This window comes from Amphiprion ocellaris, chromosome 10 (genome assembly GCF_022539595.1).
Source record: "Amphiprion ocellaris isolate individual 3 ecotype Okinawa chromosome 10, ASM2253959v1, whole genome shotgun sequence".
In the NCBI taxonomy this organism is placed as follows: Eukaryota; Metazoa; Chordata; class Actinopteri; family Pomacentridae; genus Amphiprion; species Amphiprion ocellaris.
The window spans coordinates 11638076-11654132 of record NC_072775.1 but is presented as its reverse complement, the minus strand read 5'-3'; the positions used below and the strand labels follow the sequence as shown (position 1 = coordinate 11654132).

General features: G+C 38.5%; 1 protein-coding gene across 1 annotated transcript; it reads right to left on the bottom strand.

Moving 5' to 3' along the window:
• Positions 1-4388: 4388 nt before the first annotated feature.
• lrrc8da (leucine rich repeat containing 8 VRAC subunit Da) lies at positions 4389-15419 on the bottom strand. Its single transcript, XM_023270580.3, has 2 exons — positions 14997-15419; positions 4389-7927 (listed from the first exon to the last, which is right to left on the bottom strand). Coding segments are annotated over exons 1-2 (2559 nt in total). The 5' UTR covers positions 14998-15419; the 3' UTR covers positions 4389-5369.
• Positions 15420-16057: the final 638 nt, after the last annotated feature.

Genomic DNA, 16057 nt, shown 5'->3' with positions numbered 1-16057 from the left:
TATATGAAAAATAACAAATTGCATCTGTGTCCAAGAAATCATTTTCAACTAAGTGACCCATTACAAAAACACCTCTGAAGAAAGTGTTAATTCCAGATCACATGACCTGCTCCACATGACGTCATTTCCTCCTGAAGAAAAGACTCCAAGGCTTTCTTAATTATTTAATATAGTGTGAGAGTCAAGTGTGGATTTATCACGTGTCAACAGGTTTACTACAATATCTTTATAAATAACTTTCAATTTCAATTGTACTTAATTGTATATATAATATTTAGAAGAATCTTTCTCTAAAAATGCCATGTGGTGTTTGGTTATACGCGGCCATGTTGATTTTAGGCCTGAAAACAGCAAAAAGGTCAACTATGATACCTGTCAACTGTGTTACAATAAGTCCCACAATGATATATTGAGCTATATTTTAGATCATAAATATTGATGCATTAATGTGTTTATCACTTCAGTGTTGCAGCTGGTAAGGTGAGGCTGATTTTAATGACTTTAGTTACGGGTTGGTAGTTTGTAAAAAGTTTTATCTTAATCTGATAGTGAGGCATAACTGCAGGACTTTCCAACATCATCACAATTTATGTGCTGATTTTAATTTGTAATACAAATGTGCAAAAAACACTAGAAATTAAAGTTATCAGATAAATCTCATGGAGTAAACAGTACAACATTTGAGTTTCATTTGTAGTGAATAGAATAGTAGCAGAAAACAGAAATACTCAAATATAGTACTCCAAAAATGTACTTATGTGCAGTACTTCAACAAATTTAGTTAGTATTTTTACACTACTTGTCAATACATGTGAATAAACACCATTAATAAGGCTGTTAAGTGACCAGAAACCCTGAAGAATTCATAAGAAGTCAAATTATTAGTGGTCTTGACATTTTAATATATTAGATTTATTTTTATTTAAGTAATTTATCATTCAAGTTGTTATCCTGGTTGTGTTGATTTTTAGTATATTATATTTATTGATTTTCCCAGTTTTACCCTGTTTTCTGTCTTGCACATCCTTTTGTTGTTGCCTGTCTTATACCAATGTGCATGACTGTAGTCAACTCAGGTGGTCTTAAAATGATATATAAATTAACTTGATTAGATTTTTATGATTGTTTTGCATTGGTAGTTTCATGTCAGAGCAAAATTAATCAATATCCTAGACATGGTTGGTTTTTTTAAAGGGGGAAAAAATTAGCTTTTACCTTTAAATTCCATTTATGTGAGTCTTTGTGAATTATATGCATGTTTTCTATACTGTATGTGCATAAGTAAAACTGAAATACTTAAGTTTTTGTTGTTGTTTGGGGACTTTGCCAACAGAAAAGTTCAGCAGCAGCTTTTCTTTGTGTCTACTACTTTCTTGTAATTTGAATAAAGGCAACAGTGCAGAACATGCCTCAGATAATGGGGTTGTGCAAATTTACAAACAAATTTGCAATAAACTAGGAAGTGAGTAGTTTTTGTTGATAATCCAGCCCTGCATACATACTGATCAACTATCTGGATAATAGAAAGGAAGTAAAACTGACCGTGGAAGGTGAGCAAGTGGTCCAGATAGCTAGAAAATGATCACAGCCTTAAATAGTGCTCTATTATCACCTGTAACAAAATTTACAACATGAATATCCCTGACTAAGTCTATGGTTTATTTACAGATCTTTTTCATAGCAAAACCTTACAATATATAAATATTGCTATAAAATAGATGTATAATATTAGTTAAACACTGGTGCTACTAATGACGCAGATTTAGGCCTGTACCTAAACAGAACCTAAATGTTATTAGTTCTCAGCTTAACTTTGATCCTCAGCTGGATTCATCTGACCATATATAAACAGAGACACACCTGAGTTCATCTAAATTACACAAATGAGTGTAAACACAGCCAGACAGACTGAGTATCTGCTGACTCCTTTTAGATCCAGGATAAGTATACCTCAAGGATACATATGTTGCACATTCTCTGAAAATGTATGGTGAAGATCTGCACAGAAACAGCGACGCTATTGCTCTCCTAAACTCACATTCACAGTTACTCTTCTACAGAGGATAAACCTTGTAAAACCCAATCCAAAGAACTAGAACTGACAGGAATTCTAATTTTGTAAGAAATATCTTTTGTACGATGTGGACGGATGGATCTCTGGACATCATATTAATGCGAGGCATCTGTTGAAGAAGATTATGTGGACTAAGCCACACAAAGCAAAAGAAAATAACACAACCTGTGACGTCAAGACAAAAGACTGCAGCTGCTTTTTCTATCAGTGAACTGGAAACGCATTATGTGCACAGGTTTAACTTTTGAACGTTTCATTGTAGAACGAGTGTATTGGGATCATCCTGTTTCTTGGGAACTGCTGAGGTCACCGTAATGTTGTCGTCTCTCATTCCCTTGACAACAAAAGAGCCCTGAGTACTTTGTGTGGAGGTCCTGAGGGGCATGAGCAAAACCTTTTCTTGTCAAGTCTCTGGTGCAGGTGAAGCTTTTTCCATGGGGCGGGGAAATGTGGAGTGAAAAGACCATTGACATTTTTATCTTGTCAAACACATTATAACCAATGACATAATAATGTCTGAATTGCAACAACAGCAGAGGCGGAGCCATCATTAATGTTATTAATCCAACCTGTGCATGTCCTTAAAGAGCCCATATTATGCACATTTACACTTTAGAAGTTAATTTTTTCAGGTGGACTAGAATATGTTTACATGCTTTACTGTTTAACAAACACTTTTCCATGCTGTACATTGCTGGAGCACCTTTTCTTACTGTCTGAAATGCTCCAGTTTTACTTCTGTTTCTTTAAGGGCACCTTCCCCAAAATCCCAGTGGCCCCTTTTCGACCAAGCTCGTTCCAGTGCCTGACTTAGCACCAGTTCTTTGTGTTTCCACCAACTAAGCACCAGCTCCAGGCTGCAAAAACTGGTGCTTTTCAGGCACCAACTCTTTGCTGGGCCAGAGTTAAGAACCGAGTACATCACGGGCTGGGGGCGGGGTTACAGTGACCGACGGTCAACGGTGAAAACATAGAACCACCATTTTTAAACAGCCAAGCAAGTCGTAGTAGTAGTAGTGTTTCATGTTAGTGTTATGAAAATCGGTAAATATTGACGCCAAATCCAAGCAGCAGTGGTCTGAGGAGACCCAGTGCTTCTTGGCACTGCGGTCTTCAACTGAAATTCAGTCAAAGTTACAGGAGCCTCTCAGGCCAAACCGGTGTTTGAAAAGATCCAGCGGGAAATGGCTGCAGCCGGGTACGAGCGGAGCCTCTGATTGGTCAGCTGACCTGACAAAAACAAGGCAGAGGCAGCTCTGGTGGGGAAATAATGGTGCAGAAGACGAGGAACCTGCTCATCCCTTGTTTGATGGCGTGCCAAACTAGCCACTAGACAGGTGTTATGCAAATGTGTTACATGGTGATGTAAATAAGTAACAGGAGAAAAGCTTGGACTTTCGATTCTTGCAGTAAGGAGCAGCGGTGGTTTCTATGGGAAAGATTACCAAACTCCCTTAAGCGCTGACTTTAGGCTTTACGTGCACCAACAAAGCTATAACATGCCAAAGGAAATGGGAAATACCCCAAAAGGATAATATGAGCTCTTTAAATAATAAGGCACATGAATCTCATTTGTTTGGGACACATAAAGAAATAAAACGGATGTGCACAAGGCTGTAAAGATTCAGGTAAGTTATGCAAACTTACATGTGAAGTGCAATATGGAGAGACTGAGGATGCCCAAACACAATCATCCGATCAAAACCACAAAGTTCACAGTCAGTATTGCTCTTTTCATGCATGAAAATAAAGTTTATGGTCTCGACAAGGCTGCTTAATTAAAATTCTATTCTGGTACAGTGGCTATTGCTCATAAAATGCATCTAATTAAAGCCTCAGGGGATGGGTGTGGCATCTTTTCAGCTTACAATATCAGCAAGAATTCTGTCTAATCTCTATTTTACCTGAAGTAAAAAACATCATTAGGTGAAGTAAAGATTTGACAGAATTTTTGCTGATATAGAAAAACAAAATCAAGGTGTTAAAAGGCAGTTGGATGCATTTAAATTTCTAATTTGCCATACACTACATTTACTCAGCATTTCAACTGTTCTTCCAGCTGTTTATGGTTACTACTAAAAAAAACACTTTGGCTCTCTATACCTTTAAATGCAAGTATGCCAGTGCTTAAATTAAGAATGGTTTAAATGTATAAAGGTTTCTCCAAAATAGCTTCACTGTGTTTTTTCTAGAAGTTCATTTAAATTTACATAGAAATGGGAAAAAACTCACAATGTGATTTCACGTTTAGCATTCTGGCTGCAGTACAGTCATAACTGGAGTTCACACAAGACAGATAAGCAACGATTAGACATTCATCTAAAATCTTGTTTTATTGTACCATAAAGTTGTGAACTTTGAGCATAGAATCACCACGGTGGTACAGCAGCTCTGAAGAACACTTACATACAGACCTACACAGAAGTACACTGAGAAGAACGAAGGCAGACGTTATTACATGATTGTGACATGTAGGACAATCAGTCCAACTAGTGGCCAGCTTCAATCGCAAAACTTTAAAACATGATTCAAAAAGCTGATCGGCAGATTTCCCTTTTGTCAGCTCAGAACAACTTATCACAAAAGAACATTCACCAATCTTTACATCATCAGGTTTTCAGTATTCAAATGAATTACTACAGGCCTTGGTATACAATCTCTACAACAGTAAGGTAAAGGTTCATTGATGGTGCTTAGTCTCCACCTGAGGTTTACAACTCTGAATTAATTCTGTTAGCTACACGACAGGATTAAGAGGAAAATATACATCGATTATGAGTTGGACAAAAGCTACAAACTACAGAGAAAAGGACTGTTGCATTGTGTTTGCTTCTATAACACATGGAAATTGTTGTGCGGATGGTGTCTGGATGAAAAAGTGATGACATGAATTATTCATTTTTGGCCTTTTGTTTGTGAAAGCCCTCACTGTAAAAAAATAAAATAAAATAGCAGCAGTTAAGGCAAAAAGATTGTTCCCCGTGGTTTCAAGTATACCTGAGTACCTAAAACAATATTGACAAATCTACATACTGTGCCGCTGGAGCAAACAGTTTTGGTCTATTGGGCATTATATAAAGAAGCTAGATTTCTAAAAACTATGGAAAAAATGCTGAATTAGATACATAATTAGCAACAACAAAAGCAATCTGCATCTTTTCTAAGTTGTATCAAAACATAAGCAACTAAGACACCCCATTAAAATAATTAAGAAAAATGCATTCATTTTTACGGATAATCGTAAAAAGTGTCTTGAGTCGGTTACTGCCAGCCTCTCTGGGTCGTGGCTGTTGTGCTATAAGCCATTCGTAAAGGTGGTGTCTCGGCTGATGCTCTCTTTAACTTCCCCGGGCAGCGTGTCGAAGAGGTGGTCCTCCACTATGAGGCCGCTTTTGCGCAGCAGACGACAGTTTCCTAACTGGGCGGGCAGTCTGTCCAGACAGTTTCCCCTCAGCTCCAGCTGAGTGAGCTGGACCAGCTGACCCACAGACTCTGGCAGCGTGGTGAGCGCGTTGTGGCCCAGACACAGCGCCTTCAGCTTGTTGCATCTGAACAGAGGCTTGGGCAGGACCTCCAGCTTGTTGGAGTTGATGGCTAAGTGCTGCAGGTTGTGGAGGAGGCCCACGTCTGGAGGAAGCACTGTGATGGAGTTATGGCCCACATCCAAGTGTCGCAGTTTAGGGAGAGTGAACAAGGCCGGAGGCAGAGACTCTAGTTTGTTGTGAGAGAGGTGGAGAGACTCCAGAGACTTGACCTGGCCGATGGAGGAGGGGATGGTGATGATTTTGTTGTGCCACAGTTTGAGGCAGGTCAGCCTCTTGAGGTGCTGGAAACTGATGATCTCCTCGATGGTTCGGATGTTGTTAGATTTCAGGTCAAGTTCCTGTAAGTTGGTCAAGCTGAAAATGGCGTGGGGAATTCTCTCCAGCTCACATGTGTGCAGCTCCAGTTCAATCAGATTTGTCATTTTTTTCAGACTGTTCAGTACCAACAGTTTTGTACCATCATTGTGCACCACTAACCGAATCAGATGTGGTGAAAGCTCTGTGATGTTTGTGGGCATTTTAGTGAGGTTGCTCTTTAAGCATAATGTCTTTAAATGCCTCAAATCTCGCATGGACTCCAGACCGATCATTTTGTTGTTTTCTGAGCTCAAGTTGCCGATTAGGTTGAGCTCCCTCAGACTCCTCAGCAAATACACCCAAGCCGGAATCTCGGCGACGTCGGTGAACTTGACGTGCAGGCAGCGGAGATGGTCGCGCAGGAAAGCAAAACCCGTCTGCTCCACTTTGGCCGGACAGTGGCAGAGATGCAGCTCCTGCAGGCTGGTCATCTGGGAGACCTTCGCCGAGAACCTCACCTCAGGAATCAGCTCCAGCTTCAGCACTTCCAAATCCGTGAGGTCAAACACTGCGTTCGGGAGACCAGAGAGCATGAAGAGGTGCAGCTCCTGCTGGTCCTGTACATTACGGGTCACAAGCTGCCTCAATTTCTCAAAGGTCCACTCGTGATTGAGGCTGATCTCCCTCAGCTTGTTTTCACTGACCTCGGACAAGAAAACACTGAAGCGCTTGGAGTAGAGTTGGTCATACTGGTCAACCATGTGTAAAAGGAATGCAAAGTCATTTTTGACATCAGGAATGTCACTGAAGCTGCTCTCTTCTCTGACCTTCTCGAACGAATACTCTTTCAGCGGTCGTCTGAACACCCAGAACAGAGAGTAGAGGCACGTCATCCCGTAGATCAAAATCAAAGCCATGTAGCTGATGAGCAGCTTGTTCAGCATAAAAGCCATGTTGTGCGTACAGAAGAACTTTTTGTATCCCGTTAGCTGTTTTATTTCAGGTTCACAATCATGCTTAAAATTTATCTTAGCTAAAAAGGTGGAAGTGTAACACAATATCAAAATGAACTTGACTGATTTGACAATGGTCTGTGCTACATAAAGCTTGTAGATAAAATCACTGTCCTCCACATGAGCTCGGAACTTTCTCACTTTCTCAAACAGAGCTTTGGCCTGCTCCCCGTCTTTTTTATCCAGGATTGTCATACTACTTGGTACTTCTGCGATGGGCTTATCTGCAGAAAATTTCACCCCGAGCATCGGCGCAGACGGGCTGGCGTTAGCGCCGTCCTCCTTCCCCTCTAAAGACACCTGCTTTGGTGCCGAGGAGGTGCCGGTTAGCCTCTGTTTGTTCTCCTCAGAGTCCTCGCAAGCCGTTTCAGACAGAGCCTTCGTCGTCCATGGAGACTCAAAACACCTCCCCAGGATAGAAACAAAGTGCTCGATCTTTGAGCTGGTTTTGGGGTATTTGAACCAGAAATTGCTACTGACCATTAGAATAAGTGTGTGGATGAGGGTGAGGTATGGAAAGTACTTGGAATACCAGGGCAAGGCAACATGGTAACATATTTGGTTAATAAAGATATACTGTTGATAGTCCAGGTTGGTTCTGACTCCTGTCGGTTGAGGCTGGTTGGCGTATTTCTCGGGCGCCACAGCAGTGTGTTGGTGCGTTACGTGGATCTCACGGACAACGTCGTCCGGTAGATCTTTAGTGACCAGCGGGACGGTGGCGACCGCAGGGGCTCCAGTGGCAGCGGATGAGGCTGCTTCCTGTTCGCTCTGCGGGGGGAACGAGTGAGGCTTCGCTCCTGAGGCCTCCTCCGGATCCTCCAGACACGGCAGACAGGCCACCTGGTCCTTGGTGATCTGCATGGTCATTGCAAATATGGCCAGCATGAGCATGACCAGGCCCAGGTAGTCCATGAAGACGTCCCACCATGGCTTTAGGATGCGGTACGTCGGCTGGATGTCGTTCAAGGAAGCAACTTCAGTAAGTGTGAACATCACTGCAAGAAATGCAGGACAGAGTTATTTTCATTCAGATTATGTAGCTTTCATTTTTTACATGTGAAATCAAGTTGAATCATTGAATTAATTGATTAATTTTGATTAGCAGTTAATCAAGTTTTAAAAATTATATATAATGGTGTGTTTATAGACATAAATAAACCCATATAAGAGTGTTTGCTGCTGGTTTATCATCATGAACTCATTATATGAGTTTTCAACAGTTGGTCTGACAAAAGATGGCATTTGAAGACATCACCTTCTAACCTGTGATGGATTTTTCCCTCCTTTTATGGCATTTTATCGAACAACAGATGAGGGAAAATCACCAACAATTTGCGCACTCTGTTACGTGACCTTCATCTGCTGTCTGAATATAAACAGCTTCAATGCTTTGCCTCTTTGTCATTGTGAGTAATCTTGCAGGAAACCAAAAAGAGCCTTTTAAAAATAACACTAAAGATGAGTTTTCAGACTAAACTTAGACCAAGAGGTTAAACATTTCTGGGTCAAATCCGCAGGTTGCCAAAAGTGGAGAGTCGTGCCGTCTTCTCTGCTAAAACTACCAGAGCAACACATTTAACTTTCATCTGCACAAGTTGTGAATGTGTAACTCTGAAGTCACAGCTATGCATGAGTGTACTCCATGCTTCATCATGGTGTGCTACACTGCATTCTCACTTCCCCCTTACGTTTCAGTCTAGTGTAACTCAGTAATGCTATAATGGCGTTTAAGCGCCGAGCCAAGATTGTGCTAAATCCGGACGTATTACGGCATGTTGTTTCTGGAACGGCGCAGACTTCTTTGATGTAGCCGTAAGTCCACCAACTGTTCTGACTCACCGAGACACATGTGTTTCATTAAATGAAGCACTGAAAATGGCTTTCCTGTTTAGTGGATGTGGCACTTGAAGTATTGTCTGGATTGCTCCTTGCATCATCTTTAATTTGATTTAGACTGAAATAAACACATTTGGAAGAAATACATGTTTTGTTTCTTCAAACAACGGGACCTGCGCTGAGAATCAATACCTCAGTGACACATTTTGGATTTTTTACTTTGCACTGAAGCGGCAGACATCCTCTCTACACTGCTCACCAGACAGGAAGGTAGAAATGACGCATTTCTAAGAAGAGGAGATAGACTTGACTCTTTCCTGTCAGTTCAGCTCACGTGCCATGATAAAATCTCTTTCACAAACATATTGCACGTTCCAGAGCAAACATTCTAACGTATGTATGTGATAATATTTTTGTCACAACTTAATGTGCAGAAACTGACTTTAGGTTTGTTAATGGCAGCCGTACATGACATGTGTAGTAACATTAGTGGAAAAAAAGGTTGGATAATAGATTGTGCGATATCTCAGTTTTTAATTAACCCTCGTGTCGTCCTGCGGGTCAAAATTGACCTGTTTTAAAGTTTGAAAATGTGGAGAAAAAAATATATATTTTCACAGTGAAACTTCTGATGTCCACATTGTCAACATTTTTGGGAAATTTTTGAACATTTTTTGGTGGAAAAGAAGAAATGTTAAAAATGTTTCTTAAGAACAATCACAAAAAAAACTAACCAAAATCCAGTGAAATATGCTGGGTTTAAAATAACTTTTAAGGGAAATTTTTAAGGAATTATTGGAATTTTCTTCCTGAAGGTTTGCAAATTTTCAGAAATGTGGGGAATTTTTTTTTGCTGAATTTTTGGATTTTTTTCAGACAAACAATATTTTTTTGGGTGCCCACAAGTAAAGACAACAGGAGGGTTAAACCAATAAAATATAATTTCACTACTGAGATCTATCACCTCCAAACTATAGAAAACAATTAAGATTGTTATGTTTTGTATCTCTGTGGTTGCATTACTTGAATATGTAAAATAATTTTGCATTAATACATTAAAACCTGTAAAAATGTCCCGATCAAAAGAAGGCGGGCACTTTCATACATTTGAATGCATTCATACTAAATGTTTTCACACATTCAGACACACAGCTACAAGACTTATGACCTGAACATGTTTTCATACCAAACAAGCAAATAATATGCAGGTGCATACGGTTTGAACACCACAAACATGAACGACCGTGTCAGAAGGTCTAGTTATACGTCGTTTCCCCCCATTTTGAACTCCACAGTAATTTACTTTAGACATCAGCTAATTTAAAATGCAACCTTGCTATTGGCTGACTGTGCAACTTAGCTTTCAACGATTGAAGAATTAAAATCAGTGGCTCTTTGCCAGAGCTAAACTGACACCTATCAAAAAATTATCACACTCAAATCATGTTAGAAAAAGTATTGATTTGCCAAAAGTGTTTTTATGGGTGATGTAAAAACAGTTTCTCTGTTGCACAGTTTGTCCACCAGAGAGCACTCTATTATTTTTTAAAAATACAGTTTATTAATACCGGCCTCAAAAATCCAGTACATTTAGACCAGCATGTCCCAGTTTAAGGTGCTTCTGCTGGTTAGACTAGATTTAAAACTTCCTGTTTTATTTTTACCAGTCCTTTTTCACTGGGACTTGAAAGCAATCCGCCTTACAAACAACACACTTGGTATCATCAGTGTTTTCTCATAGTACCATCATATTCCATGAATTCACATTTTTCACTGAAGACATTTTGACGTCACTGTCTGCTGCAAACAAGGCCTGTATTCAACAGTCTGAGAGTATGTGAAATTTGATTAGTTTGGAATGAACGACAGAGCTCGATGAACTTCTGCCCCTCGAGCCTGGGAGTCTAGTCTCAGCATAGTAAACTGTAACCTCATCCTCACTGTGTTTATTGTTCCTTTCATTATTTTTTGTTATGATTAATAGCAGCTCATACTACAAGACAAGGTCATTTCTTTTAATAAACTATTGTTATGTTCATCGTAAGGGCTGGGAAGACTTGATATTTTTAATATAAGTCCCTTCAAAACTCATCTTTGTGTATCAAATAACATTCATAATTTTTTTTTTCCCCTATGAAAATACTCCAAATGGCTTCAATGTAACTTTACATTGTTGCTGCCTCTACATCAGGACTGTCAAACTCATTTTAGTTCAGGGGCCACATTCAGCCCAATTTGATCTCAAGTGGGCCGGACCAGTAAAATTACAGCATAATAACTTATGAATAATGACAACTCCAAATTTTTGCTTTGTTATAGTGCAACAATGTTCACATTTAAGGACTCATATTTTTACAAAACATTATGAAAAACCTGGAATATAAGAGATATAAATTCAATTTCAACAACATTATGCCTCCGTTTATCATTTACACATTACAATTTACAAAGTATTACAAAAATGAGACAAAATGACAAAAGTCAGACAAAAAAAGACACAAAACAACAAAAACAAGACAAAATATCACAAAAATGACACAAAGCGACAAAAAACAGACAACACAAATGAAACAAACACAGAAACAAAACGACACAAACGAGACAAAAAACAACGAAAAAAGCAAAACATAAAATACCAAAAATAAGACAAAAAACACAAGCAAGACAAAAGGGAAACAGAAAATGACAAAAACATGAGACAAATGACAAAAGTCAGACAAAAAAACAACAAAAACAAGACAAAATTAAGAACAATGAACAATTTAGTATTTTACTTTAAGATAAAAAAAAACTTGTCACGGTCTAGAAATTATTTTAAATTCATAGTTTTACAAATTTACAATTTGTAGTTAATGTCTTCTCTGTAATTTTTACACTATATAAAGTCGTCCTGTGGGCCAGATTAGACCCTCTGGAGGGCCGGTTTTGGCCCGCGGGCCGCATGTTGGACTCCCCTGCTCTACAGTGTTCAGATCTATGAAGTCCTTTCCTCTCTTTCCAACCATCCCTCCGACACTGGCTGCAGCTCAAGCACACCAGCTCACCTACAGGTCTCCCTAAACACTGTAAAACTGCTCTACATGGTGGCGAGTTGTAATGTTGGAATACAAGTTATGAGCTGGAAACCAATTCTGAAGAACAATAAAGGTAGAGGGAGCTCCACCCTGCAAGTTGGCAGGATTGGTTCCTTATGTTTGTTACACATTAAACCTCAGAAGTCTAAATCAGGTTTTTGTTTTTTGAGACCGTCATCGGTGCACTAAAGCTTCAAGCTGCAAATGCTCAGCCATGGTGCTGACTGCTTGTTTCGCTCATGATATCTTCCAGCAGACGGCTGAACAGCTAATAGGAATAATATTGAAATGGTGTCAAGTGTAATATCCAAATTACTGCTGCTGCAATTTTTTAGAAAAGGTCAAATGTATCACAACACGCTCTTACATAAATGTAATGTGGTGCATAGAAGTCATTGTCTTCAGATATGAGAGACCACAGTGAAAACTGGACAATAATTTTATCTTTTTTTAGAGGAAAGTGGAATAACAACAACATAACTACTTGTTTATGCTTTTATATATAGCAAGAAGTGCTGATGAGCAGTTTTAGCTGTATTTATTAGGTATTTAAAAAGCATTATGTTTGCTTAGTTATCTTGCATTTTCATTGGGTTAGGACGACATAAAGTTGACCTAAAAAACAAAAAAATATAACTGGATCTAAAATAGTGAATTGTGTTGCAATATCTGCAAAAAACATTTCAGAATGTTTTTTGTGCATATCATTCAGTCCTATCCCAACAGATATAATATGTACTTATTGCCACGTTAACCAGATAAAGTTGGGTTTTTTTTTTTACTTTTTGATTCACATTTTTACAAGTTTTTCAGATTTTTTTTGTCTTATTTTTCCTCCATTTCAAAAGACAGGATGGCTTTGAAAACAGGTAAAAGTTAGAATCAAACACAAATAAAACATTTCATTTCCCAGGAGCACCGTGCTGAATTCAACAGACACAAAAGCCTCGAGGCACAAGAGACAGTTTTAACCTTCCCGCTGTCTTCATTTACCGGCACCAAAAAATATTGTTTCCTTGTCTGAAAAAAATTCCAAAAATTCAGCAAAAAAATACCCCAAATTTCTGAAAATTTGCAAAACCTTCAGGAAGAAAATTCCAATAATTCCTTGAGTTTCCGTTAAAAGTTTTATTTTCAAAAAATCCTCCAAATTTGGCAAGAAAATTCTTGTAAATATTATCAAAAAATGAGTAAAAATCTTCCAAAAAAAATCCTAAAACTATCTAAAGTGATTACATATATATCAGTAAAATTTCTAATATTTTCTTTAAGAACATTCACCAAAAAAATGGTTGATTTTTTGGTGAATCTTCTTAAAGAAACATTTTTAACATTTCTTTTTTTCCCACCAAAAAATGTCCAAAAAATTCCCAAAAATGTTGAAAATATGGACATCAGAAGTTTCACTGTGAAGATATATTAAGATATATATTATTATTATATTCCAAAATAATCTTAAAAATATTTAAAGTGATTAAACTTCTAATATTTTCTTTAAGAACATTAACAAAAAAAAATCAACCAAAATCCAGCGAATTTCGCTGGATTTTGGTTGATTTTTTTCATGAATGTTCTTAAGAAACATTTTTAACATTTCTTTTTTCCACCAAAAAATGTTGATTTCCCAAAAATGTTGAAAATGTGGACATCAGAAGTTTTACTGTGAAAATTACATTTTTTTCCCCACATTTTTAAACTTTAAAACGGGTCAATTTTGACCCACAGGACGACAGGAGGGTTAAATACTCTCTGGACTGACTTTGCCGTGCAAACAAACTACATATAAGAAACTCTCAACAAACCTCACAAGAAGAACACAAGCCATGACTAATTACATTTATTTTTATATATTTATAGAGATCTTTCTGTAAACGTAATATGTACTTATTGCCACGTTAACCAGATAGACTCTATTGTCAGCAATGCAGGTGATGTCTATGTAGGACTGCGGTGACAGAGTTGACTGTGGCTCCACAGGGGCTTTATAATTATCATTCCTCCCCGTCTGCTCACATATGGCAGAAGAAACACATCCAAACAGGCGTTGGATAGAAGAAAGAAAAAAACCCTGCTTTGCATGTGGGGGGCCCCAGGATACGGGCGGGGCCCCCAGGATAAGGGCGGGGCCCAGATAGCAGGGCAGGCCGGTGAAGAGTCCCCCCTCCCCTGTGAAAAATCCTCACTTCAGACGCATAATATATAAACCAGACCACGTGAGAGCAGCCCTGCATGACAAGTCTAAGTTCATTAAGATAAATTATAAGTTCAAACATGGCTCCCAGACTCCTAATCTCATTTAACCCTTGTGTCGTCCTGCGGGTCAAAATTGACCTGTTTTAAAGTTTGAAAATGTGGAGAAAAAAATATATATTTTCACAGTGAAACTTCTGATGTCCACATTTTCAGGAAATCTTTGAACATTTTTTTGGTGGAAAAAAAGCAATGTTAAAAATGTTTCTTAAGAACATTCACACAAAAAAGTCAACCAAAATTCGCTGGATTTTGGTTGATTTTTTGTGTGAATGTTCTTAAAGAAAATATTAGAAGTTTTACTGATATATATGTAATCATTTTAGATATTTTTTTTGGAAGATTTTTACTCATTTTTTGAAAATATTTACAAGAATTTTCTTGCCAAATTTGGAGGATTTGAAAAAAAAATATAAAGCTTTTAAGGAATTATTGGAATTTTCTTCCTGAAGATTTTGCAAATTTTCTGAAATTTGGGGGATTTTTTTTTTTGCTGAATTTTGGGATTTTTTTCAGACAAGTAAACAATATTTTTGGTGGCCGTAAATGAGTCTCAGGGCAAAGATTCTCACATTTCCCACTGACTTTTGAGCCACAAGAAGGGAACCAGACATTTCTACTCTGACCCTTCTTTTTTTTTTTTTTTTTTTTTGCTCACGCAGGACTTTTTGCGCAGTAATATGTGCAGATGTCCGGATCAGGTGACTTGTTGAGACTCAAACATCCCGAATCGTGGTGTTGAACATTCAGCTAACAGGTCTCTTATCTGGACACCATTATCTCCTTCGCCACGCGGGTGGAACAATATCTGCCAAGTTATTTGCTTAATTATTCCCGCTTTATGGTGATTTTTTTTTAATTAAAGTTTTTATTTAAAAACACAGAAAAAACAGAATATACTCACTCCCCGTGTGGCGTTATCTCAATCCAATTATGCCTTCTTCGCCCCGCATGCCACTTTTCGCTGCGCTCTTCAGGTGCGTCTTTAACCTAATTTCTGCGCCCCGTTAAAAGCGGCCGGAGAGACGCCGGTCGCTGGAACAAAAGCTCCGGAGGACATTTGTCGGAATCGGTGCGGCTGCTCGGCGTGGAGCCTTCATACCTGAGCCCGGGGAGCGCTGTAGGCAGCTCGGCCGTGTTGAGGAGCACCGAGCGCAGGTAGACCTCCAGCACAACGTATTTCTACCAGGAGACCGATCCAATATGGAGCCGCCGGGACGGACCGCTGTTGTGGGTGTTACGGGCGCCGCTCATTGGAGGATGGCATCAGAGCAACTTCCCGGAGACACCGCCTGCACTGTAGCTGCTGCTGCCTTCATGGACTGTGGGGAAAAGCGGAGCACACCGTCAGCGGCTGACTCAACCACCATATGAGACCACGTCAGAGGATAAATACGCTGCTTTTTTTTAACCCTCGTGTCCTCCTGCGGGTCAAAATTGACCCGTTTTAAAGTCTGAAAATGTGAGAAAAAATATATCTTCACAGTGAAACTTCTGATGTCCATATTTTCAACATTTTTGGGAATTTTTTGGACATTTTTTGGTGGGAAAAAAAGAAATGTTAAAAATGTTTCTTTAAGAAGATTCACCAAAAAATCAACCATTTTTTGGTGAATGTTCTTAAAGAAAATATTAGAAATTTTACTGATATATATGTAATCACTTTAGATAGTTTTAGGATTTTTTTGGAAGATTTTTACTCATTTTTTGAAAAATATTTACAAGAATTTTCTTGCCAAATTTGGGGGATTTCTTTAAAATAAAAATTTCACAGGAAACTTTTAAGGAATTATTGAAATTTTCTTCCTGAAGATTTTGCAAATTTTCAGACATTTGGGGAATTTTTTTTGCTGAATTTTGATATTTTTTTTCAGACAAGGAAACAATATTTTTTGGTGCCCATAAATGAAGACAACAGGAGAGTTAATACATTACCTTCATTAAACAGCTAAAATAGTCAAATTA